General features: G+C 37.0%; 1 protein-coding gene across 1 annotated transcript in view; it reads right to left on the bottom strand.

Annotated features, from left to right (window-relative positions):
* Positions 1-26,141, bottom strand: part of LOC148646745 (NACHT, LRR and PYD domains-containing protein 3-like) — a 2,700,574-nt gene that overhangs the window by 2,361,575 nt on the left and 312,858 nt on the right. The window contains exon 4 of the mRNA XM_088608537.1: positions 12,758-12,931. Coding sequence (XP_088464663.1) covers positions 12,758-12,931 — 174 coding nt within the window. The remainder of the gene's footprint in view (positions 1-12,757; positions 12,932-26,141) is intronic.

Here is a 26,141-nt window from a genome sequence, read left to right on the forward strand (position 1 = left end):
ATTGTTTAAATAAAAGCTGTGAAGTTTGTCACAAATCCCGATCTTTAAACCTGTAGGTTGCAGGCTCTGTGTCATTTGTTCACAAAGTTATTGACATCTGAATCATCATGTCTCATAAATAGGTATTTTAATAAGCGAAGCTTATGAAAACCGAAGAAAAAAAAGATAGAAAAAGATAGAAGAAGCTTGAAATAATTATTATTAAATTAATACTGTTAATAATGACCAGACACATTATTATAGTTTCAGTGGTATTTTTAATACTGTTTTGTTATTCTCGATTCTAATTAAAATATATACAATTTCACTTTAAGGCTTGAGGCGTCTGTTGAATTGCCCCACCGAATAAAGTGTTTTGAACTAAACCGGTTGAACAGCTGACCGTATTCACATTTTTATTTCATAATTAATATAACTTAACATTGAATGTGTTATAATCTATATACAAAAAAACAAAAACATGTTAATTTAGCGTACATAATACTTCATCATGCATGAATGAGTCAAATTAAAAATAAAACGAGTTTACAAAGAAAGTGGATTACAGTAATACTACCAGCTATATAAATACTGTAGAGCCACGCGGGGCGCTTTAGCAGGTGCACGCAACGCAGGCTGAGAGCGGCACCTGGGGGCAGGACTACAGGACTGTATATAGTAGTGCAGAGGCTGGGAGACACCCTCTTCCCTTCGTGTGTGTGTGTTTGTGAAGGTGCAGCGCTGTAACTCCTGTCCCTGTGTGTGTACCTTCCCCCGGTTCGAGTTAATAAATGTGTTGTTCAGCTGCATTCCCTTAGTCCCATGCCTGCTCCATTCCATACCGAAACCCACGGTTGTTACAATACATATATTTAGAACATTAAATTATTATTGTTATTAATTTCTGCAGATAAGCGATTCCATCATACAAATGCAACTATTCAAAACGAGCATGGTACGCTGTGGTACAACGCAGTGGGCATGTCACATTATAACGCATATCGTATCTCGTCAAACCGCATGACACCGCATGCAAATTAGTTAATAGTTAATAGTGTTAATAGTATCCGGAATCACCTTGTATAACCGCCTGGTGGAGCTAATAAAGCTTAACCTCTCATGCACAGCATTTGAGCTGTCACCATAAAACACCTGGTTTCGAATCCCGATCACTGCTGAGAGACAATTTTTATTCAATTAAGAATTTTAAGTTGTATACTCTTTAGACTTTTAATTTTAAACTGTGTATTACAGCATGTTAATCATTAAATATTAAAAAGTTGGTATATTTTATGAAAGCAAGATTGCTCAGTTGGACAAAAGTACACAACCTACCACCTTTATCATAAATATTTTAATTATGCAGAATTATTTTTTTCGTCAAAGTCTTTACCGAAGATAATACTAATAGAATTAATAATGAATGACCTTGGACAAGCTGTAAGCTCAAAGTTTTACCCTGGTCCACTTTTTTTGTAACAGTCTTTGTAAACGAAAATACTTTATTTTTTCATTGACAAAAAGTAACACCACAGCATTTCGTTGATCCGATCACATATTTGTTTCCAATCATACAAAGTAAGTTTTGAGAATCTTCGATTCAACATGTCTTTCACATGCTCATAAACAATATTAATTTAGGAACTTAAACATTTATGTAAACTGTATATGGCTGGTATTGGTATTTTAAAGAATAAATACACACCAGTATTTCCCTTTCTCCTTAAACATTTTAAGCATCGCTGTTTAATTTAATTTTAAGCATCTTACATGTGTTTATTTTGGAAACGTTTCTACGTGCTCCTTCTGACCATATTAAGTTTATATACTTTGTGAAAAGTGATAGTGTTTTAACCTTTTCCGTGAATTCGCTCGTTACCGGCATAAACAAAAGCTTACTTTTAGAATTCGATAAACAGGGAATATAATATGGAATCGCTTATCTAAAGAAATTAATAATGATATAATTATATTCATGTACTGTCTGGTGGAATAAATTGAAGAGTTAGTTAATGCGACACAGAAGATAGAATTAATAACGTAGTGCTTTCAGGCTCACGTTCTACCAGTTGGGGAATTGAAGCCAGGCCTCCAGCGCCACTTACAGGAAAGCAGCCAGTCAAGCTACATTGAGATCTGCCTTCAACCCTGACAGACCAGGTCCCTCCTATTCATATGAAAAGCAGTGACGTCATCGCACTGGCAAGCCCTCATTAAAGTAAACGCGTTCTGAGCGCCCTACGTTACAAACTCCAAACGTTTCATTTTGAGCTGAAGACCCTCACACCTGAAGAAGGCTTCACAACCGAAACGTTGCATTTTCTCTCTTCTCTTTTCAGCATGGAATAAACCTATTACTTGTTCCTTTGCAGACTATGCAGGCTGACGTGGCTACCCATCAAAAGTAGTTACAGTATATGTATTGCAAGGTGCTCTGTTTTATTAAAAGACACTCCCAACTCAAGTGTTGTACAGTGATAATAGATGTGGGTAATGTCATCCCCATTAAACAATGTGCTTATCGCGCAAATCCTCCTAAACTAAAAATTAGACACAAGAAGAGTATTATTAGACAATGTTGTGAGGGTCTAGTGGAATTTCTCTGTAAACTGAAGAGTTATAGAGGAGACACGTATCACCTCTTTTTACACTTGTAAAAAAGAACATTCCACTCATTGGGCAATGCATTGTTATCTCAATCACCTGCTAATTCATTTTACACCACGGGAGGACAGGAGAATGTGATTGTACTGTATCTGTACAGAATGTGTGTTGCGTTTACAAAATTAAAGTGTTTAAAATGTATAATTAAAAAGTAAAAAAAAACTTACAGCTTACACAAAGATTCTAAGATGATCATGAGGAAGTGTATTGCATGTCTAATGGTCTAACACCATTACCCCCATTTTGATTAAAATTGCAGATATGTGTTTAATTAAATGCCTTTATTGATTCACAATCTGACAACAGATGGTGTGTAATTGCGTATCAATTAAAATGACGCCATTTTTTTGACCACACACAAATATTCTTATGTCCATATCTTTGCAAGAGAAACACAGAAAGCCTTCAAACAAAACGCATTTTAAAGACTTCTACTTGTGAAAATGTTCACAGCCTCTACACAAAAGTATCAGTGAGCTAAATCTCTTTTTATAAACCTCCGGTGTTTCATCAATGCGTAATTACAGACTAACTGGAACCTGTAAGCACGGGAATAAAGCTTTATTTGATGTCTGAAACCCTTTCTTTATGTCCTGTTTCCATTCAGGTAAAGGTCAACTATATACACAATACTGCTGACAGCAGGCAAATTCCTATACTTTACTAAGCAGCGTCTTAAAAACAGCACCCATGATGTTCAAACCGATTTTTTACACAGGAGACTGACACAGATTTGCGTTGTGAATCTCTTTTTCTAATAAAACATTTGTCAGTCTGTCTGTGGGGGGAAGGGGGACTGTCTTTCATTGAAAGTTTCACCTACTCTACTTTGAGAATGAAGAGGGAGAGGAAAACTGCCTGCGGCCAAAACTACAGTATGCTTAAGAGCTGTAAAACTTGTTAAATTCCAAACAACTTATCCATTGGGGCAATTTAACAAAATTTCATTTTTATTAAGTATTAAACTTAATATGGTCAGAAGGAGCACGTAAAAATGTTTCTGAAATAACCACATATAAGACTTTGATGCTTAAAATTTTTAGGGAGAAAGTACAACACTAGTGTGTATTTTTTCCTTAAAATACCAACACCAGCCATATACAGTTCGTAACGTAGGGATTTCTATATTAATGTCTTTATTTAGTGGTTACATTAGTGACAAAGGCTACACTTTTAGCTTCAGTAACGCGTACACCTTATGGCATACATGTTTGTTATGTCAGTACTAATATTAGTCGCAGTTGGAAATTATTTGTTGTTATTCATAAATTACTTAGCTTTGAATGAGTTGTGATATTTAGAAATATAAAAAATGTCAATATAGTGTCCATAATATTTGCTATTTTAGTTTTTCAAAGAAATGTTAATTGTTAAAAGAAAACTCATGGCAATAACTGGGTTCAAACGCCAGACCTCAGGCTTAGAAGTCAGTCACTTAAGCCATCACACCACAGACGCAGTCACATGGAAGCCACTGAAAATGAAGAACAAATATCCATAGAAAGTCTTATACTACTGTTTGAGCTACAGTACATGTACATTACATTACATTGTTATTAATTTCTTCAGATATGCGATTCCATATTATATTCCCTATTAATCAAATTCTAAAAGTATGCTTTTGTTTACTCCGATAACAAGCGTATTCGCAGAAAAGGTTATCACTTTTCACAAAGTATATAAACTTAATATGGTCAGAAGGAACATGAAAAATGTTTCCGAAATAACCACATGTAAGACTTTGATGCTTAAAATGTTAAGGGAGAAAGTGGAATACTGGTGTGTATTTTTTCTTTAAACTACCAATACCAGCAATATACAGTTTACATAGTATGTTTATGTTCCTAAATTAATATCATTTATGACCATCAGATGCATTATGCTCCTCTTCTTTTTATGCTCAGCTACTAAAATTTCCCTTTAGTTGTAAAATTCAATATAAATATTCAATACTAAGCAGATTATAATGTGCAAAGTAAAGAGATGAAATGATTAACTCTTTTCACTAATGACCAATGCAACACGAGTGCCCCTGTCGGTCATTTTGGCCAGCCAATCATGTACCCCGGTATGCCACGGTGGCTTGTGGGTAGCTGCGTGTGGTACGGGTTTGTACCATGCATGTTTGAATGGCTGCATCTGTATGTTACCTATTTAGCGGATTTTTAAAAGTATTGTTTTTTTTCCTCCGATTACGAGTGCAAGTATTCATAGAAAAGATTAATCACTTAACTCCCTTAACTTTGAACTTGTTGTGATATTTAGAAATACCAACAAATTAAATATAGTGTCGATAATATTTACTATTTTAGTTTTTCAAAGAAATGTTTATTTGTTAGAAAACTAATGGGAAGAGCTAGGTTTTAACCCTCTACCTCCAGCATGTAAGTCAAATGCCTAAGCCATTACACCAACACGCCACTTGACAGTTTAAACTATAACTGAACAGGGCAGGCAACATGTTTCCAAGTATTTGTGGGTGAATAAGTTAAACTGATGCAGATGTTTACAAAGAAAGTGCACTACTGTGATAATTTGAGCTATATAAATATAATCATATCATTATTAATTTCTTTAGATATGCAATTTCATATCATATTCCCTATTTAACAAATTCTAAAAAGTATGAGGTTTTTTTACTGCGATAACAAGTGCAAGTATTCATAGAAAAGGTTAAAGCATTATAACTTTTTAAGAAGAATGTAAACATTATATAGTCAGAAAGAGCATGTAAAAACTTTTCCAAAATAACCACAGTATGTAACCGAATGAAAGACTTTGATGCTTAAAATGTTTAGGAATTAAGTGGAATACCGTTGTGTATTTTTCCTTTAAACTACCAATACCAGCCATATACAGTTTACATCATATACTAAAATGTCCCTTTAGTTGTAAAATTCCATATAAATATTCAATATTAAGCAGATTTAAACATGCACAGTAAAGAGATTAAATGAAGCAATCGTTTCACTAACAAAAATGCACCACAAGTGCCACCTGTCAGTCATTTTGGCCAGTCAATCATGTACTGGGGTATAACACGGTGAACTGTAGATAATTTTGCATGGTATGGGGTTATACCATGCATCTGTAAGTGGAATGGCTGAAAAACAAACAAGAAACCTTGGCATTTAAAAGGTGTAAAACTATTTTGTGTTGCACATGATGAGTATGTGGATATAAATGTATATCCATTCTTGTGAGATACTGTGACTGAGATGGAATTTGAGAAGAGCTGTGCTGCCCAAAACCCATGTATGGAACAACTACAGGGGAAGATGTAGCTTAGATGCTTATTAATCATTTTTAGGAAAGAGGAAATGACACAAATGAAATATTTTCTGTGTTGACTGACAGTGCCCCTGCCATGGTAGGAAAACTGATGTGATATATGATAAATCTTTGTAGTATTTCTCCAAAGCATGGATGTTAAGTCATTCAAAGCACTGGGGTTTAAGCCTCTAGATACAGAAAATATATTTGCTGTTTTCTAGGGACAATCCTGCATGGTTGATAACTACTTTGGATCTAAGGTACTTTTTGGAACTTCTTCCTGAAATGTAATCTTAGTTGTTTAAAATGTTAATGCTGTGTTTAACTTTAACAGCTTGGATGAATGGCAGCTCCTCAGGAAAATGATGAAGTATCCAACTAAATTAAAACATTACCTTTTATTGCTAATATAACTCAAAGTATTATGAAAATAAGAAATTGCTAAAGTGTTAATAAATTAAACACATATACAATAATTTGTAATGTGAAGTCATTTTGAGATTTGAGACAAACTGTATAGAACGGAACCCTGACTTTAAACCACTTAAAAGAGGAATGGTTATTCAGGTGCTTAAGATTATACTCTCAGCTAATATAAATGCATTGTAGCATTTGAACTCCATCAACATCACTGTAAACAAACAATTACCCAATTCAGAGTCACAGTTACCCAGAGCCTGTTCCAGGAAGCACTGGACACAAGGGAGGACTGAACCCTGGACAGGATGCCACTCTATCAAAGAGCACACACTCACACCAGTGTCAGCTTTCTCAGAAGTATATTATGTGCCAGCACATTTGTTGACTGTGGGAGAAAACTGGAACACAACACAAACATGGGGAGAACATACAAACTCCATGCACAGAACCCCAGATTCAAAAGAGATTCAAAGATTAGAGATAAACAAATTGATAAATATTGCAAACCATACTACTTCCTATTTATTAGAAAAAAGGAGGAATATAAGAGATAAGGGTAAGATTCAAATGGAAAGGGAGGCTGGCACTCCCATAGCAACTGAAGAATCTCAAATCGGCATAAATCCACTAATTCACCTTCCTGGAGAGAATCACTAGAAACTGGTTAAAGCTGCACAGACCTAGTGTTCAAATCTGGAAGAACTCTATGACTGAAAATTCAAGAAGAAAATTACCTACAGAATTAAAAATCAACTACATACAGTATACAGTATATTTTTAAAAAGGTTGTGTTTTGAGCCTCTCAGTAATTGTAAGTAGTTGTCATATGTTTACAAAGAGCCCAAAGACAAGAACTTGTATAACATTGACAAAAAAATAATTTTGTATGTCACCCTTCTTCTTTTTTGTTTTGTATTTTATAGGTGTTACGTTTTGATGCATGTGAAAATCAGAATGCTGTGTGTCTTAACATATCTAAATAAAACAATAATAATAAATCACCAGTGTTCACTTACGTCAGGTTTGTTAATTTACAGTTGGGATGCCTCCGAGCTTCAGACAGCAGTTTCACTCCTGAATCCCCCAGGCTATTGAGACTCAGATCCAGCTCTCTCAGACTGGAGTGTTGAGACTGAAGAGCAGAGGCCAGATCTTCACAACATCTCTCTGTTAGTTCACACCATGACATCCTGCAGACAAAAAGACAGGAGCACAGCTGAACATCTGCACAGCTCATCCACACCTTTCTTTCCAAGTCACTACAACACCCAGCTCAGCAGTAATATACTGTACAACTTCATGTCATTATCCATCTCAGAGTGTCCATGGGTGAGGATAATGAAGATAACAGCTACTTCAAATTTTGGGTTCCAGAAAGAAGAAGAAAGATGAGACTGTCAGGAAGGGAGACAGTGTGAAACCGGGAGACAGATGGAGTTGGAATAGGGAAATAGAATGAGATAGACTTTAACTTTTAACCATGATAGAAATTGGTTCACATTTTATTGTGACTTGTTAAAGTTATAGCTTTGGTGGTTATACTTCACATGGTGTAATTAATACAAAATGTAAATTAACAACACTGGAGAAAGAGAACTGGAGATTTTGATTGTTATTTGTAGATGTGTTGAGGAAAACAACATTGTCTTTGAAGAAAATAAACAATTTTAACAAAAACAAGTAAGGTTATAACTATAACAACACATAATCAAAATGTGAAGCAATAAACAATCTCAATCAAAATCTGGCAGAGGAATCGACCATGTGACTGCATCCATTTTGTACGAGTCAGGAAACTGAACTTCAGTACAAAACAGCAGGTCAAGAGAGAGCAAGTCTGTATGAACCAGAATTCTGCCTCAGACTTTGTCTGCCACAGGGGAAATCTTTAGACTTGGGATCCATCTGTACATTTCACTTGAATACTATTAATATTTATACAGTTGGACTCCATTGCCAATAGAGTACTGTACATTAGTTCTGTTAAAATTACTATTATAATGTGTGAGAGAGAGTCAATTATGTTTGAGAAAACAAATTTATAACTTAAATTCAGTTTCAATGCATATTACTGATTCCCCAAAGTGCACACTGTGTTCCCAGGGAGTCACAGGCACACTCTCTCCTGTAGTATGGGAAAGCACTGATATTTTAGAGTTTTAAAGTTTTGGGGAAAGGTGTGTGCAACACTGTCCACACTGTTGAAGCAGAGTGCTCCTTACTCCCCTCTGGTCTTTTGCTGAATAACCACTTCTATACTGACTGAGCAGCACTACAGAAAAGGGTCTAGCTGGCATTACTGCTGTGAAGACAGTGATTGAGACAGATGGAGAACAGACAAGAGAAAGAAAGAGACAAAGTTAAAGAGGAACAAGAGAGTGAGGAGCAAGTTTAAACCTGCGAGACAGGGAAATGAGAGTGGAAGCTTTTCTTACAAGACCAGGCATCTTATATTTCTCATCACAGTTTTATTACGGGGAAGGTGAGACACAGTGGGATGAAGAAGACTGTAGAAAGATGTGTCTGAATATAGAGCACTGAATGGAACTTTTCTTTCTATATAATTCCCACTTGCTCCTAATCAAAATCATGACCCTACCTCCAATATTGATCCACACCTCACTCAGAGGTCCCAAGCTCTCAGACAGGGTTTTAACTCTTGGTATCAAAGTAGTATTGCAAAAGTCTGCAAATTTCAGTTTAAAATCATGACCTAAGTGAAAGTACTGCATGGTTGCCATGTTGGTGAAGGAAGACGAGAATCTGCTGGTCTCACCCCTGGCGAGAGCAAGAGTTTGCGAGGATTGTGATATAAAACTGGCCTTTCCTGCTCACTTGTCGATGTAAGCGAACAAGAAGCCAAAACTTGAAAATGAATATGAGTGTGTTTTAGTTGGTTGGCAGATTGTTCTTTTTTTCAATACTGTATGGCCTGTTTGCTGTGAAGATTAAAGATCTCTCCAAGCCCATTGTTTCTCATTTCACCTCTCACTTCTCATGACCACTCTAATCTCTCCGTCTGTGTTCTCAAAGATGGTTTTCCGAACTCATACATCAGAAAGACTACCGAAACCAAAATGATTCTGCAGCTAGGATCACACCTTCTCCCTTCTCTTAATGACAGACTACTCTTCTTTTAAATTTTCTCCATTCATTGGAAGTTTCATTTCACACCTCTCTACACCTATTCTGACTTCACACCTCTTGATTGGCCTCTCATTCTGTCCCCTGCTCCCACCTCTCACTCCTCCTCCCTCCCAGCCTTTGTTCTCCCGCTACATTACCTTTGCCTACTGCCTCCGCCTGCTAAACCACTGGGTCAATGGAAACCAAAAGAGTACATTTGTTTGGCTGACCACTACAACCAAGTCTGAAAAAAGTCTGAAAAAAGGGGATCTAATTGGTTCAAATTGCTGTCATTCATTATTGACCATTATTGCCTCTGTAACATGACTCAGAAAAGAAAAACAAAACCTCAGCAACCGGTTTGTTTACTTAGTAACCAGGGGTCATCTATTGTCAACAACTCACCCCTGCTGATAAGCTGGCAGTGAAAATCAATTAAAACTCCCCAAGCACTGCCCAGAGGATTAGTTCAAGTTCACATTTATTTGAACAGTATACAGTAGAATGAAATAATATTCCTCCTGGTCCACGGTGCAAATATAGGCAGGAGAGACAGGACACTGACACAGACATTGTAGACAAGATAGTAGTCAGGATACACATAGCACAAAGAGCAGATAGTGCAAATTACAAGGTAATACATTATACAATATACCCAACACACTCGGGGGGGGGTTATATAGTAATATAGCAATAACTATTATAGCTTTTCATATTTTTGAATTATAATTCTGGATATGTGACCATTATCATTCCAGGTCCTGTATTCACAAAAATTAAGTAACTTTATTTATATGTTCAAATTCGTTTTGATGTTTTATCCAAGCTAGTACACATATGTTAACATCTACAAGCATTTTCAGCTGTCTGACAAGGCTAAAACTTGAAAATTTGATCTTTTGAAAACCAAGAAAAAATATATATATATTTTTTTTCATCCTGCATATTTCTACCTGGTGAGAGGCCACAGTAAGACATATAGTATAATAAATCTTAGACGTCTACTGTATACTGTATAGTTCTATTGTAGAATTACATTTTGTAATTGCAGAGTTATTATAAACTGTTTGAGAGGACATCATTCCAGGTGGAAATTATTTGGCTAAACTAAACTGTATCTTCAAACACAAAAACCAAAAGGAAAAAAACGTTGATCCAGAAAAAGCATTTGACAGGGTATAACAACCTTTTGTATTTAAAACTTGTAGGTATTCACAATGTTTTTTTATATATACAACCAAAAGTACACAAACAGGCTAATAGTATTCTGTCAGAGAGCTTAAATTCATACAGGAGAAGAAGACAAGGAGATGCTTGTCACCACTGATTTATTCTATCAGAGTATAAGACAACACAAGGATACAGAGGGAGGCGATATAGCAGGAGGAACACACAATCAGGCTCTTTATAAAAATGAGATGTTATTATATACAGCCGAAATTTAACAACTTTTCCTGTTCTCACAGATGTAATCACAGACTACATCTGTGTAGTGTCAGAATAGGGATTAATTCTGAAGCAATGTTAGTGGGGAATCTATATCCCTGGAGGTCAAAAATAAATTTAATTTACAATAGGATTGGGATAAGATAAGATTGCAACTGCAATACCCAGAAACCTAGAAAACACATTAAAATATAATTAAGAGGTGCTAGAAAATCAGCTCAAGCAAGACTTCAATAGATGGAAACTGTTGCCTTTCTCATTCTTGAGAAGGATGAAGACAGCAAGAATGAAGGTACTTCCAGGATTTCTGTCTTGTTCCAGACCTTCCTTATGCATCTCAATGACCATTACTAAAACATTTATTTTATGTGGTTTAAAGTCAGGGTCCCATGCTATTGTGACCATCACAGTTCCGTACGGGCTCGTGCCCTCTGCCGCTCCACCCCAGCAGTTCGTCCTGCAACACTTGGGGCGCGAAGCCGGGTCTCCGGCGTAACGCAACAGGGAACCAGCCACATGAGCTGAAGGAGACCTCCCTCAGTCCAGGCGGCTAAGGTCCCTGCTACGCGCAGGGAGGGCAATGACGTCACCATGTCCGAACTAGCTTCGCTACACTATTTCTATAAACCCATCAAAATTACTATTTCTTTCTTGATTTTTTTCACAATACAACTTCTTTTCTATGTGATTACTGTATTTAAATTGCAGAATTTATTTTCAGAATGCTTTGATTTGTTCTGCTGGAAGCAAGCAGGGCAGGCAGGCAAAAGTGAAACTAGAGACGCAATCGAAAAGGCAGGGGTTGAGCTGAGAGGAACTGATTAAAGCACGAGGGAGAGTCTGAAGGACAGTCTTTAACATGCAGGGTTCAAAGCACAGGGATCAGTCCAAGATTTGGTCAAACAGGCAAAGTCAAAGTACAGAGACAGAGGAGAAAACACTGGGGAAATTCAAAACCTAGAAGAAGTAAATGAGACTCTAAGATAAGAGATTAAAAAATTGATAAATTTTGCATACCTAACTTATTTCCATAGCTACATCCTTTCAGATGTGTATAAAATATCAGAATATACAGGAGGAATACAAGAGTAAGACACAGGTGAAAAAAGGAGGTTGGCACTTCCACAGCAATTGAAGAATCTAATACCATTCAAATCTCCATAAATCCAGCAATTCCCATTCATGGAGAGAATATGAGCAAAAAGTTCATATTAAATATTGAAAGAAACACCAATTACAAACAAAATATTATAAATTTGGAATCACAAATTGTTGGACGAATTGCAAGGAAAACCTGGGATATTATAAACATCTTTTGGTATGAAAATAAATTGGTGAAAAATTATTGAAGAAATATAAAAAAATCCTCATTAGGAGTCCTTTTATTTCTTGGTCAAACACCAGATGAACTGCCTTCAGAGAAAGGAAGATACTTGTTTAGAACTGTCAGAACTGCAGCCATAAAATAAATCACTAGAAACTGGTTAAAGCTGGAAAGACCTTGTGTTGAAATGAAGAAGGACTCTGTGAATGAAATCTCATGAAGAATATTACTCACAGAATTATAAATCAACAACAACATACTGTATACACATGTAAAAAAGATGAGCGAAATGGGAAAGATTGCATGTCGAGTTTCTCAGTAATGAGATATTAACAAAGAAGCCACAAACAACAACTTGTATAAAATTGCACAGCAGTTTTTTGTCTTCCTAGATGCCCCCCTTCTTTTTTGTTCCTTACTTCCTATGTATTTCTTTTCTAATGCATGGGAAAAACGGAATGTTGTGTGTCTCAGCATACCTAAATAAAACAATAAAAAACAAAGAAATCACCAGTGTTCACTTACCCCAGTGTTGTTAATTTACAGTTGGGATCCCTCAGAGCTGCAGACAACAGTTTCACTCCTGAATCCCCAAGGTTATTATGACCCAGATCCAGCTCTCTCAGACTGGAGTGTTGAGACTGAAGAACAGAGGCCAGATCTTCACAGCATCTCTCTGTTAGTTTACAGCTCCACATCCTGCAGACAAAAAGACAGGCGAACAGCTGAACACCTGCACAGCTCATCCACATCTTTCTGTTTAAGTCTTCACTACAACACCCAGCTCAGCAGTAATATACAACATAATGTCATTATCTTCTCAGAGTGTCCATGGAGGAGGATGATGAAGATAACTGCTGCTTCAAAATTTGGGGTCCAGAAGGAAGAAGAAAGTGTCAGGAAGGGAGACAGTGGGAAATAGGAAGACACACAGAGTTACAATGAAAAGGAAAACAGAAAGAAAGACTTTGACTTTTAACCATAATAAAAATTGCTTCACAAATATTAATATATTTTATTATTATGTTATCTTCTTATAGTTATTTTAATTAGTTATAGGGTTGTTGTTGTTTTCTTCAAATTAATCTCAATGTAAATTACCAACACTGGTGTAAGTGAACTGGAGATTTTTTTATTGTTGTTTGCAGATATTTTGAGAAAAACAACATTCCCATTTGAAGAAAAAAACAACAACCAGGGTTTTAAGTATAACAACACATAAAATAAAAATAATACACAATAATAATGTGAAGCAATAAACAGCATACAGTACACAAACACAATTTTATATACCAAATCCCACTAAAAAGAAAAAAAAACAACGATAATGAAACTAAACAAACCCCATTCTTCCCAAAAATATACAACACTGCACACTTTTTACACGTGACTACACATACTCCCACATGTAACATAGTCAAAACACACCGACACCTTCAAACAAGAATCTCTACAATTTAACTGGAGGCACCATGGGCGACTGATTTTTTATTAAGAAAAAAAACAATGAATTGAATAACTTAGGAATTGCATGACTTTTAAAAGCTATTAAAAACGGGTTTCGTTAAAAACACTTTTTATGCTCATTAAAATGGGTGATTTTTCTTCCTTGTGAACAGCTTGGAAACTTACGCTGTAAGTTACTTTTTAATTAAACGTTTAAAACACTTGAATTTCATAAACACAAAGAAAAAAATCATATTCTACCATCTTCCTATGGTATGAAGCAGATCAGTAGGTCTTTTTTTCCCCAATCAGAGGCTGGGAAAATAGTTCCCCGCCCACTGCTCTGTGTCAGAGAAGCGGCGGCATTAAGAGAGGGAGGAGGCGCGGAGCTCTGTAATACAGAATGAGCCGTCTGCAGCCTGGAACGCTTAAGGCACAGATCGCGTCTGCCTGTATAACTTAGTTTTTAAAATTAAGCAACGTAAATCATTTCCTTTGACTTTTCCAAGTTCTTTAATTATCAGTAAGGAGAACTACTTTCTCACCAATTATATTTATTTTTTAAACCATTGTTAAACATAGCGGGATCTTATTGTACTTCCTAATGACATGACATGTGGAAAGATTATACATTTCAATCGCCTTTAGGTTTTTATAAATTTTAGCAAAGTGTCATCAAAACAAATGCCACAAAACTATTCTCGATTGTATTTCTGAATGTAACGCCGAACTTTCTGGGGAACAGTATGTGTGGAGTTTGCATGTTCTCTCTGGGTTCATGTGGGTTTTCTCCAAGTACTCTACAGGTACCTACATACTGGTAGGGTTAATTGGCTTATGCAAATACTGGCCCTGGTGTGAGTGTGTATGTATCTGTTTGTCTACCCTGTGATGTACAGTATTCTGTGTATTCTGGGTGTATTCAGCCTTGGGCCGTTGCTTGCTGGGATAGGCTTCAGCTCCCCTGTACTGGATAAAGAGATTAGATTTATATATATATAGATTATAAAAATTATTTTATAGTGCTGGCTTAACAAAACAGCTTTTCCACTCTGGCACACCAGTATCCATAGCTAGTCTGTAAACAAATTGCCTCTAAATATAAATATCTTCAGATGCTGGCTCTGGATCAGCATCAGCTATGTTTGCCCATTCCTTCAATTTATGTGCATCCAAAACACAGTTGAACGCTAGCAATTTCACAAAATCTAAAATACAATCCTCATTTCAGTATCTATGTAAACATACAGTCTGTTAACTTTATCATCTTCCTCTGCAGTCTGTAACATCTCTTGTCCATTTGTCAAAAGTATGCCTTATACTGTAAGGAAGTGTCCTTGTTATCAGTGTATTCCTCAACTTTCCCCAAATTATCTTTTTCCTACCTACATCTCTAGTCTTAACATGCTCCATGAGAACTTACTTCTAACCTGAGCCTTTTCATCTACCACATAGTACCAAACAATCTTTGTCTAATTTTACTGTACCTGCCATTTTTTTGCATCCTGCAGATAACACTTTCAGTTATTCTAGATGAAACCTTTTCTATTACTTTGAGAAACTGAAAATCCTATTGTAATTTTCATCCCTGTGCCAACTCCTCTTCATTCTTCATTTCAACTATACTGTTACTACAGGAAGTTTCAGGTCAACATTCCAGCTTCTGTGTTGTTCATTTATTTCTTCCTCACTGTTCAAAGCTCCTCTTACTTTCTTAACTCTACTGCTAGTAGATCTTTTGTCCATACATCCACCCTTGCTTCCTTTTCAAACTTTCCATCCTTCTCCTTCAGTGTCTGCAACCTGGCATCTCTTATTCTAGCCATACCTTGAATATCCATATACTTTGCATTCATTTCTAATATATTCTAAGTATTCTGTTATTTTACATATGTTGTTTTTTTTTTGCAAGAGCTCTTCAGACACGCTGTTACTAGCCTGCAAATAACTCCTAATGCTTTGGACCCTGCAATAACTCAGCCTAACTTAAATCCTCAAAAACTGCTTGTATTAATGTGTTTAAATCACAAACATCATATGTAAATACCAGCCATGGAGCATTAAAAAAACGTTCTTGTGGAACGTCATACTGATTTAGTTTATTTAAAGGGAACTAGAGAAACCAAGGCTTCTTTTTCTAGAAATGATGACTGCACATCCTTTTCACTGGGGTAATTAAATCCACACCAAGCAATCTCCAATATGTTCAGAATTTGAGAGCCAGAAACCTGATCGGGTTGCATTATGCCTATCTTCAAGTCCTTGCACTGAGTTCCTATCAGGTTTTGAGTAAACTTCAACATCCTCATTCAGTGCCTGTCTGGCTTCTTATCTGTCTACTCCTCACCTTGCAATCTTCATTCGTCTGACTGGTCTAGCTGTCCTCAAGAACATCTACATTCTGTGGGTGACAGGGCCTTCTCTAGCTACACCCCAGGGCTCTGGATTTGTATTCCCAGTGATATTAGAGTCACTTAACCTGAGTGCATTTAAATCTAACCTCAAAACCTTTCTTTTTAGAAAGGCTGTTTTTTAGTGTCTGTATCTGCTTCATTTTCTAACTTCGGTAGCACTTCTAACTGCTTGTCTTTCTTATTTGTATTTACTTTGTAACTTGTGGTCCTTATAACTGTTTTTACACCTGCTATATTGTTTTGAGATACTTGGATATGTGCTATATTAAATAAAGTTTCGTGTTATTGTTATAGAGAAACATGATCAGATTTTCTCTGGTTCAGAAAAAAATAGGGTCTAAACTATATTGGTGTCACTCACACCCTGTTTGCTAAATGACTTTGCATACTGATCTGATCAATCTTACTGTACATATTTTCTGAGCTTTCCCCATCCTGTTAGATTTATAATTATAATCTCCTTCTCAAAAAGATTAATTTTTAAATATCTGTTTTCACTGTTACCATCTACCACCAACACAGTGACAAAATATATACTGATCTTAACTTGACAGCTGCCGAGTCCTAAATTCATCCTGCTACCAACATTGAATAAAAAATCTTTAGATTTCTATATTTATTTCTTTATTTAGTGGTTCCATTAGTAACAGGCTAAATTACTTTCTTTGAAAAATGTATTTTATGTGTTGCAAAAAAAACCTGACTTGCTTTAACACAATATATTTACAAAACATTTCCCCTCACGATCTACCTGAATGCTCAACTATTTGAGAAGCCTTCCATGAAACTATGTTTGCTACTAATTCATATACTGTAAGGCTTTCTGATAAAATTACTGTTTTTCATATGTGTTAATTTTCTGACTCTTTTTGACCCATCAAACCTTCATTCTCAGAAATGCACTTGATTATTCAAGCCCCTCACTCTCTGCCAAATCTGCTTCAGGTTCACATGTTCTTTGTTATACATGGCCTTCTGTGATTTTTTGTATATCTAAGGTTTTGCAAGTGTCCCTGCATCCCTTTTCTGCACTATGTCTGGTCATGACTTTTTTCTGTTTGCTTATTTCAAAGTAACACCATGTAGCGGCAAGGCTTATTAAATATAGGAGTTAAGTTTGCTGCTCCCTTGCCAGTCTCTCTCTCTCTCATCTTAGTGGTGTTGGACACAGAGAGGCCATTCCATTTGGTTCAGATTTAAAGTTTTTTTCTATCTTATAGAGTTTCCTGATATGGAACAACTCCCAAGGCTGAAATTCTCCATCCATCCTAATAAATGGTCATTCTGGCGCCTTACTGTCTGGGAGATTCCTTGGGAGAGTCTCATCCCAGATTGTTTAAAACCCTAATGTAAGAGAGCATGTTTACTCATCCTCCACCTCTATCAGCCAATCAGAAACTGGTAGGGCAGGGTCTCAAATTTCCGCAGAACTTTCAACCAATGAACAACCATAGTTCCTCCAGGAAGGGGCCCCTCCAGGACATTCTCAGACTCAGCTTGGACAATCACATGACGGCCAGTGTGTCCGAGTGCCAGGACTTTACTTTGTTCTAAGAGTCGAGATCGGAGGTCTCCTGCGCGTAACCAAAGGATCCGCCTGAGGTTAGCCCAGCAGAAAACCTCATGAACCGCTGGTACCCCACCGTGAATGCTCGCCTGATCAACAAGTGAACTACGGTCGGAACTGTCGACAGCTGAATCTCAGTATTCAGGACTAGCGCTACAAATGGAATGACCGGTCTTCTTCCCGTATAAAAAGTGTGACTTGCTCTAGTGTAGAAGTTAGAAGTATGTAGTGTAGAAGTTGTAATCAAAGCTCATTAATGAAACAGTATAAATGACTGGTATACTGAATGTATGTTTCTTGAATTGTTACTCTTCATGATTGATTTTAAACCTTATGTATTCTGCTAACCCTCACTCTTAAGATCTTTTATGTTTATATGCACATTTTATATATTAATAATATATTCTTGTGTATTAGTATCTGTGTGTGTGTTGCTGAGTTATTCCGCAAAGAATCATTTTGTGACTTAGTGCTACAATTAATAATTGTCCCAGTAAATGCACAAAACCCCTACAACCAGCTCAATTTCTAAAACTTTTTTCTCATGTGCATTTTTGTATTTATTTACATCTCTAACACTTAAATGTCCTAAATTTTCATTTGACATAATTCTTTAGACTGAATTTTAGTTTAAGCCTTAAAAAGCTTAAGGTTACTCTAATTTTTTTTCTTGTCCTACAGAGCTCTTTAATTGTGAAGTTTCCAGCATGTTTACATTAATCGATGTACATTTTAAACTGTTATTACTAATTACCAAATTACTGTATTATGGCTTAATTCACCCTTTCCTGAACTTTTATGGCAAGCAGTGCTGGTGCTGTCTCTGGTGCAATCTTTTGTAGTTGAAATTTCACTGTTTAAAAGAATAAGAAATTAGATTGCTCATAAATCCAATCACTTATTCCCACTGTTCTCAAACTGTGGTACGCGTACCACTGGTAGTATGTGACGCTGCCCCAGGTGGTATGCCAGATGGCCCTGGAAATTTGTTGTGTGCACTGACAAATTGGGTCAGGTTTTAATATTTTCTATTTTAATAAAAAGAGTGTCAAATACCCAGCCTACGTACTATGATACAGTTTGCGCTTGTACTTGAGTGGAACACAAGTGCTACTATGTGATTCTACAGTATACCATTGTATCGGAACGCATGTTATGAACGTAAGTGACCACTTGTATTTAAAAAAGTTATCTTCAGCAAATAGGGAGGTAGGAGAATGTGTGTGATTTTGGAACAATGCCAATCTTGTGAGCACAGGAAAGCGTAATAGATAACAGTAAAATATTTAAGGACTGTTCTAGGTTAATTTGAGAAAAATACACAAGCATTTCTGTTTCGCTTCCATGCGCATGAAATAAAACTTCTTTTAACTTCTGAGACCGACTCCTGAAACAGAAAAGGGGAAAAATGCAAGCTTGCAGATTGCTAAAGCAGGTAAAGGCCACACTATTGGTGAAGAACTTTGTTTACTGCTGGCAAAAGAGCTGACAAATATTATGTGTGGAGATAAAGCTGCTAAACAGATCGACCAGCTGCCCCTTTCGAATGACACTGTCACTCATAGAATTATTGATATGGCAGATGATGTCAAAAGTACACTGATAGAGCTCATTAAGATGAGCAAATGCTTTTCAATGCAATTAGATGAGTCTGTAGATGCCATTGATTTGGCCAATTTGCTCGTTTACGTTAGATATGATTTTTAAGGCACGTCCCATGAGTACTTTCTGTTCAGTAAGCTGCTACCAACAAAAAGTACAGGAGAGCACATATTTTAGCTTCTGAATGAATTTATCGAAGAGAATGGCATCGACTGGAAAAATGCGTCGGAGTTTGTACAGACGGTATTAAAGTGATGACAGGCAGACACAGCGGTGTAGTTGCACAAATTAGAGAGAGAGGGTGTTCCAGATATGAAGTGGACGCACTGCTGCTTCCACTGCGAGGCCTTGGCTGTCAAGAAAATGCCAGAGGATTAAAAAACTTTTAGACTCTGCTGTCAAAGTTTTGAATTGCATCAAGACTCAACCGAGGAATTCACATCTGCTTTGCTCCACTAAACAGGCTCATCCCTCTCACTGAAATGGTAAGTGCTCAGTGCTATTTTTATTATATGTGTATGTGAGTGTGTGCGCGCATGCGTGCTCATGTTGGTCACTGAGATTTTCTGTGGTTCCTATGAGAAGAAGATTTAGTAGTTAAAGTAGGTGGTAGTTGGATGCTTTGGTTTGATCAGGGGTGGTACTTGGTCCAAAATGTTTGAGAACCACTAACTTACTCTATATTCTATATAAAACAAAGTAATTGCTCTCTAAAAAATGCGATTTTTCTTGTTTGTTTTGGAGACGTTGATCGATACTGATTTATGATGTCAAAACCCATTTATTTTCTATTGGTACAGATGCAGCCATTCAAAGTGCACAGACACGTACCGCTGGTAATTGGCTACGCCACCGTGCGTCATACCCCGGTATGTGATTGGTTGACCGACAGGTGCACTCGTGGTGTGTTGGTCAATCGTAGAAAGATTTAAATGTCTTTACTGTGCCCCTTTTAGTATTGAATATTTAAATGGAATTTTACCACTGAAGGAAAATCTTAGTAGCTGAGCATAAAAAGAATAGGAGCATACCATGTGTGAAGGCCATAAACAATATTAATTTTGGAACATAAACACACAGTATTACAGTATATGGCTGGTCTCAGTACTTTAAAGAAAAAATACACACCAATATTCCATTTCTCCCTAAACTAACATGTGAAATAACATGTGTATAAAAAGTGGTAGTTTTAAGCTTTTCTGTGAATACGCTCGATACCGGAGCCAACAAGCATACTTTTAGAATTTGAATAATAGGGAATATAATATGGAATCGTGTATCTAAAGAAATTAATAACAATATAATTATTTTAATGTACTACAACACAATAGTACACGCTGTACGATGTCTGTTGATACTGTTTGTGTAGGGCTGTTTCACCACTCCTCATGTGACCTTGTGGGTGGTACTGTGGTCTAGGTGCCTGACTTATAAACCACAGGTTGGGTGTTCTCCTGCCGGAGCCACAATTGTTCTTTTAACAAACATTTCTTTTAAAAAAAATAGCAATGTTTTAGACAATTAATTGACTTTTTATATTTCTAAATATCACAACATGTTCGAATTTAAGTCATTTTTTAATAACAATGAATAGTTGTAAATTGTAAATATGACGTTTACATTGATATTTTTAATTTTTTCACTTGAGTGTATGGACGATTGTCAGCTGTCACTGAGAGCAGTCCCCCCCTCTTAGGCTGTGCAAACGATCTTTTAGATTTTTATAGAGAAATGGAGGCTGTACAGTATGCGTTACAATATAAACATTTACTGTCAAACTTTAAATCAGCAATTGATTTAAAGACGATCTGTCAAAACGCAATGAAACCTATTACTTGATTCTTATGGACGCCCGGTCCCACCAGGGATTTAAAAAAACACATGCAATCGCCTATCTAAAGAAATAACAGTATAACTATGTTCATGCACAAACAGTAGCATGTTACATTATTAGTTTGGGTGTCTCTTCTTGCCAGAAAGCTCTAAATTGCATTTTGAGTGCGGTTTTTGACTTTTTTTAAATTACAACCCATAAATAAAGCTGATACTGTTTAGACTTTTAATTATTTTAAACTGTATTACAGCAGCACAATGCACAATGCAACGTAAATTGCTACCTTTGTCTTCTGCGTAATAATGTTTACCTCTCTGTCCAGCAAATGTATTAATGGTTTTTAATTACCATACTTTTATGGTACATGACTTTGCTAAAATGTATTTAAAAATAAAAACGATTACAAATGCCAGCGGGGAGAGAGAGAGAGAGACAGTTTTTAATTGTCAAAAAGTAATTGTTTTTTACTTTGTCAGCTCCCAGAATAAAATGCTTTTATTCATTCTTAATCAGACTCACATTCCCGAATGCCCCCCGCCCCGCTCAACAATCGTAGGAAGAGCACGAAACAGCCTGTTAATAAAATTGTTGCAATTTTGTTCGGTCAGTTCTTCCTCCCAGAATTTGTAGATCGCGTTGATCAGTTCTTGCTTTGTGCTGGGTTTAGCAGTTTTCTGAACATAGTCTTTCAGTGAATGCCAAACCATCTCTATCGGATTTAAATCTGGGGATTCGGCTGGAGTTTTCACCAAGTTCACTCCTTCTGCTATAAGCCTCGCTGTGTGTTTCGGATCGTTGTCTTGAAAGGGACAGTGCCTTGATCCAAAGTGCTCCCTGATATATGGGGTGGCATGCTGTTTCACCACGACTTCCTCGAAGAATTCACGATCCATAATTCCTTTGAAAATAATACATGTTCCAGGGCCTCTTCTAGATATACCCCTCCAGACATGAAGCTTCAGTGGATGTTTGGGCTTTGGCTTGTCCACATATCTGTCACGCCCTCTGCAGCCAGAGGGCGCTCCTTGTTTGTCCTGTCCCTAGTATCCGGTCTGCTGTCCTTCCTGTCCCTCTCTTTCCCTTGGGCTATATATTTCCAGATATTGCACTCTGTCCTCGCTCAGCATTGATGATCGGATGTCCTGAGACCCGCCTAGCACCAGGGCGCCCCACGTCCGCTCCCTGAGGGCATAGGTTTCTATACGGCATTCCTGAACTCTTTGCACTAATGAGCCCGGGCCTTTTTCCCGTCTCGTCGCTATGCATATGGGTCTTTTTCCGCTCTCCCGCTCCCCACGGATAGTCCCTTTGGACGTCCGTGACAATATCTCCCCTTTTTACAAAATGACATGGTTGAAAACGTGTCTCTACCTACTGCGACTCGAACATGGAATGGTTAAAGATGGCGACAAGTCAGGGACCCAGAGGTGGGGGGTGTGTCTTTCCGCCTCCATAACATTAGCAAGTTAAAAACAAATTGCGTCGAAAAGCCAGGCGTAACAATTGTTTCCTTTTTCTGATCACTCACTGTTTGGATACTCATCTCACCTGCCCTGTTCTTTGTTTCCTTGTTATTTGCTGATTATGCCTGCTGGGATTCACTCCTGCCCTCACACCTAAAGAAGACTATTTTACATTTCTATATGCGGTCCTTAGTGCAATTAACCCTTGCTAATACATTTGCGGACTTTTGAAAGTCTGTGCTGTCCTTTGAAAGCGAGATGATCTGTGGTTCTTTGACAAAACAAGGCTCGCCAGATAATGTGAAAAAGACACAAATCGAAACCTGTTTTTATAGCTTTTAAAGTCGTGCAATGTGTAAGCAGGAACACATCATTATATCTTATATATGATAAATACATAATATAGCTCCCAAACAAATGCAAACATGTTTTTAATAAAATGTTTTTATTCATTCATAATCTAACTCGCATAACTCACATTCCCGAGTGCCCCCCACCCTGTCTAACAATTTTAGGAAGACTAAGGAAGGACTAAGGAAGTTGTCATCTGTTGTTGAAGCTCTGTGAGCTCGGTGACTTTGAGACCACTTGTTATCCCAAGTTATTTGAATCACCACAATTCAAATAGAGAAAAAAGAGCTGACTGACAAGATTTAAGATGTGGCTGTGAATGTTAGATTAAAAAAAAACACATTCCCTGACGTTAGTTACATTGCTTGAAAAATAATTTTATTTCGAGAGACTGGATAAGTAATTTAAGTGTTTTTTTAACTTCCTGAAAAACAAGTAATAATTTAACAATATTTGCAAATGATATGTCACTGTTGTGAATGTCTGTAGAGTGCATTTTATTTGCCTGTCTTGACTGGTGGAGCTCATCCAGCTGTGTCTGGATATCTTGGTCAAATATTTGGCTAGTATGTATTGTCTGTTTAGTGTTCTGTAGCATTCCACATGGCTGGACAGCTTGTTCCCCCCTCCCGCCCCTCTCTGTGTACAGTAGAGCCTCCTGTCCTGGCTGCTGGAGCTCATACAGCTGTGTCTGGAGAGAATCCAGGGTATCAGCTCAACCACACGGCTGGGCAGCTTGTTCTCCCCTCCCGCCCCTCTCAGTGTACAGTAGAGCCTCCTGTCCTGACTGGTGGAGCTCATACAGCTGTGTCTGGAGAGAATCAGCTTGTGAGCACTCTGTGATTAAATTAATTCTCATTATATTATCATTCCCACTGTGCATAACAGGGAAGATTAATAAACACAGGGTTGTTTAATGACAATCTATTATATATCTCATGGCTAAATAGTCAAGTCTAGCCAAAAGAGAAAACATCGACTTTAAACCCAAGCGAAAGTATTAAAGGTTTTTAATTACCATACTTTTATGGTACATGACTTTGCTAAATTGTGTTTAAAAATAAAAACAATTGCAATTGGCACGCCTGTAGCTTTTTCACGAAACCTCCTAGGGTAACGAAATTCTTGTGTTGTACAGCTTTTCAGCTAAATATACAGTATTTATCGCTTACGCCTGAAATTGGAGCTGCTCGCCGCGCGGTGAATAGCGACTAATAAGCAGTGAAAACATTTGTCTGTCTTTCTGTGGGGAGAAGGGAATCTGATCTGATCTGCAATCACTGGAAGACCCGCCCCCTTCTACTTTGAAAATACCTGTGAAACTGTTTTAATTCGTCACAGCCAGCACTCCCGCAGAGAGTGATGAAAACCGTGCTGCGCCACTCCTATTTGGCATTATAGTTATGGAGGCGGAAAGACGCACCCCCCACCTCTGGGTGCCTGACTTGTTGCCATCTTTTACCATTCCATGTTCGAGTAGCAGTAGGTAGAGACACGTATGAAAAAAAGTTCATTCCAGCTACAATACATATATATTTTTGTGGTAAGAGGGAGCAAAACACCAGTATTTACTGCTAATAATTAGTGTACGAATTAGTGTAGTGTGTTAAACTTGAAATTCTGAGCCTAAATATAAAGTTAAAATCTTGACAAACGAAGCAATGTAGGAAATGCGCACACAGAAATACACAAAATAATCCGTTCTGACATCTCAAATCAGTTTCGATTAAGGTCTCCAAAATGAACAAGAAAAAGAGCATTTTCAGAGAGCAATTACGCCGTGTTTATGTAGAATAAGTGATTAGATTTATGAGCAATCTAATTTCTTATTCGTTTAAAACAGTGAAACAGCTGCAAAAGATCAAGGTATCTTTTACGTTGCATTGTGCATTGTGCTGCTGTAATACAGTTTAAAATAATTAAAAGTCTAAACAGTATCAGCTTTATTTATGGGTGTTTGTGCATGAACATAGTTACAGTATACTGTTATTTCTTTAGAAACGCAATTGCATGTTTTTTTTAAATCCCTGGCAGGACCAGGTGTAAGAATGAGTCCATAAGAATCAAATAATAGGTTTCATTGCGATTTGACAGAAACCGAATTTCCCAAATTTAATATGGGCTTTTCTAGATTTATTGTCAATTACTTGTTCATAATATTGCTATTCTATTTTTCAAAGAAATGTTTGTTAAAATAAAAGTCACGGCGCTGGCTGGATTTGAACAAATCTAGTCGGGCACCTAGACCACAGTACCACCCGCAAGGTCGCATAAGAAGTGGTGAAACAGCCCTACACAAACAGTATCAACAGACATTGTACAGTGTATACTATGCTTGTGTATGTAATTATATCGTTATTAATTTCTTTAGATACTTGATTCCATATTATATTCCCTATTAATCAAATTCTAAAAGTATGCTTGTTGACTCCTGTATCGAGCGTATTCACAGAAAAGCTTAAAACTACCACTTTTTATACACAGTATTTCACACTTTGATGCTTAAAATGTTTAGGGAGAAATGGAATACTGGTGTGTATTTTTTCTTTAAAGTACTGAGATCAGCCATATACTGTAATACTGTTTGTTTATGTTCCAAAATTAATATTGTTTATGGCCTTCACACGCGTTATGCTCCTATTCTTTTTATGCTCGGCTACTTAGATTTCCCTTCAGTGGTAAAATTCCATATAAATATTCAATACTTAAACGGGCACAGTAAAGACATTAAATATACATATACATACTGTATACAGTACAGGTTTGCATACAGTAATGTTTATGTTCCTAAATCAATATCTTTTATGAGCATGTGAAAGGCATGGTGAATCGGAGATTCTCAAAAATTACTGTTGTGACTGGAGACTCCAGATCACCTGGCACTCGAGAGGTAGCCACATGAACACATACACACACATATGCAAACATTCCACTATCAAAACGAAGGCCATTACGCTGTTTTCCTACAAAAACAAACTAGTCTGGAATTAGGGGATAGCTTTGCTTGCTCTGTGGGTGCACACGCAGAGTAAAGTAAGCTTGTTCCCGTATTATCAAAATTAATCATTAACTCAAACACTTGTTTTAGAAGTGAAATGAACTGAATTGGTAATCAACTCATGCATCTCTAATAAATAAGCTGTTTGGATTTCTCACCGGTATAATGATTTCTCCCGCAAACCCGTAGGACCCCAATTTTGGCATGGCAACAGGGGCTTGCTTAGTAGTGCCT

Source organism: Lepisosteus platostomus, chromosome 16 (assembly GCF_059453375.1).
Source record: "Lepisosteus platostomus isolate fLepPlt1 chromosome 16, fLepPlt1.hap1, whole genome shotgun sequence".
Taxonomy (NCBI): Eukaryota; Metazoa; Chordata; class Actinopteri; order Semionotiformes; family Lepisosteidae; genus Lepisosteus; species Lepisosteus platostomus.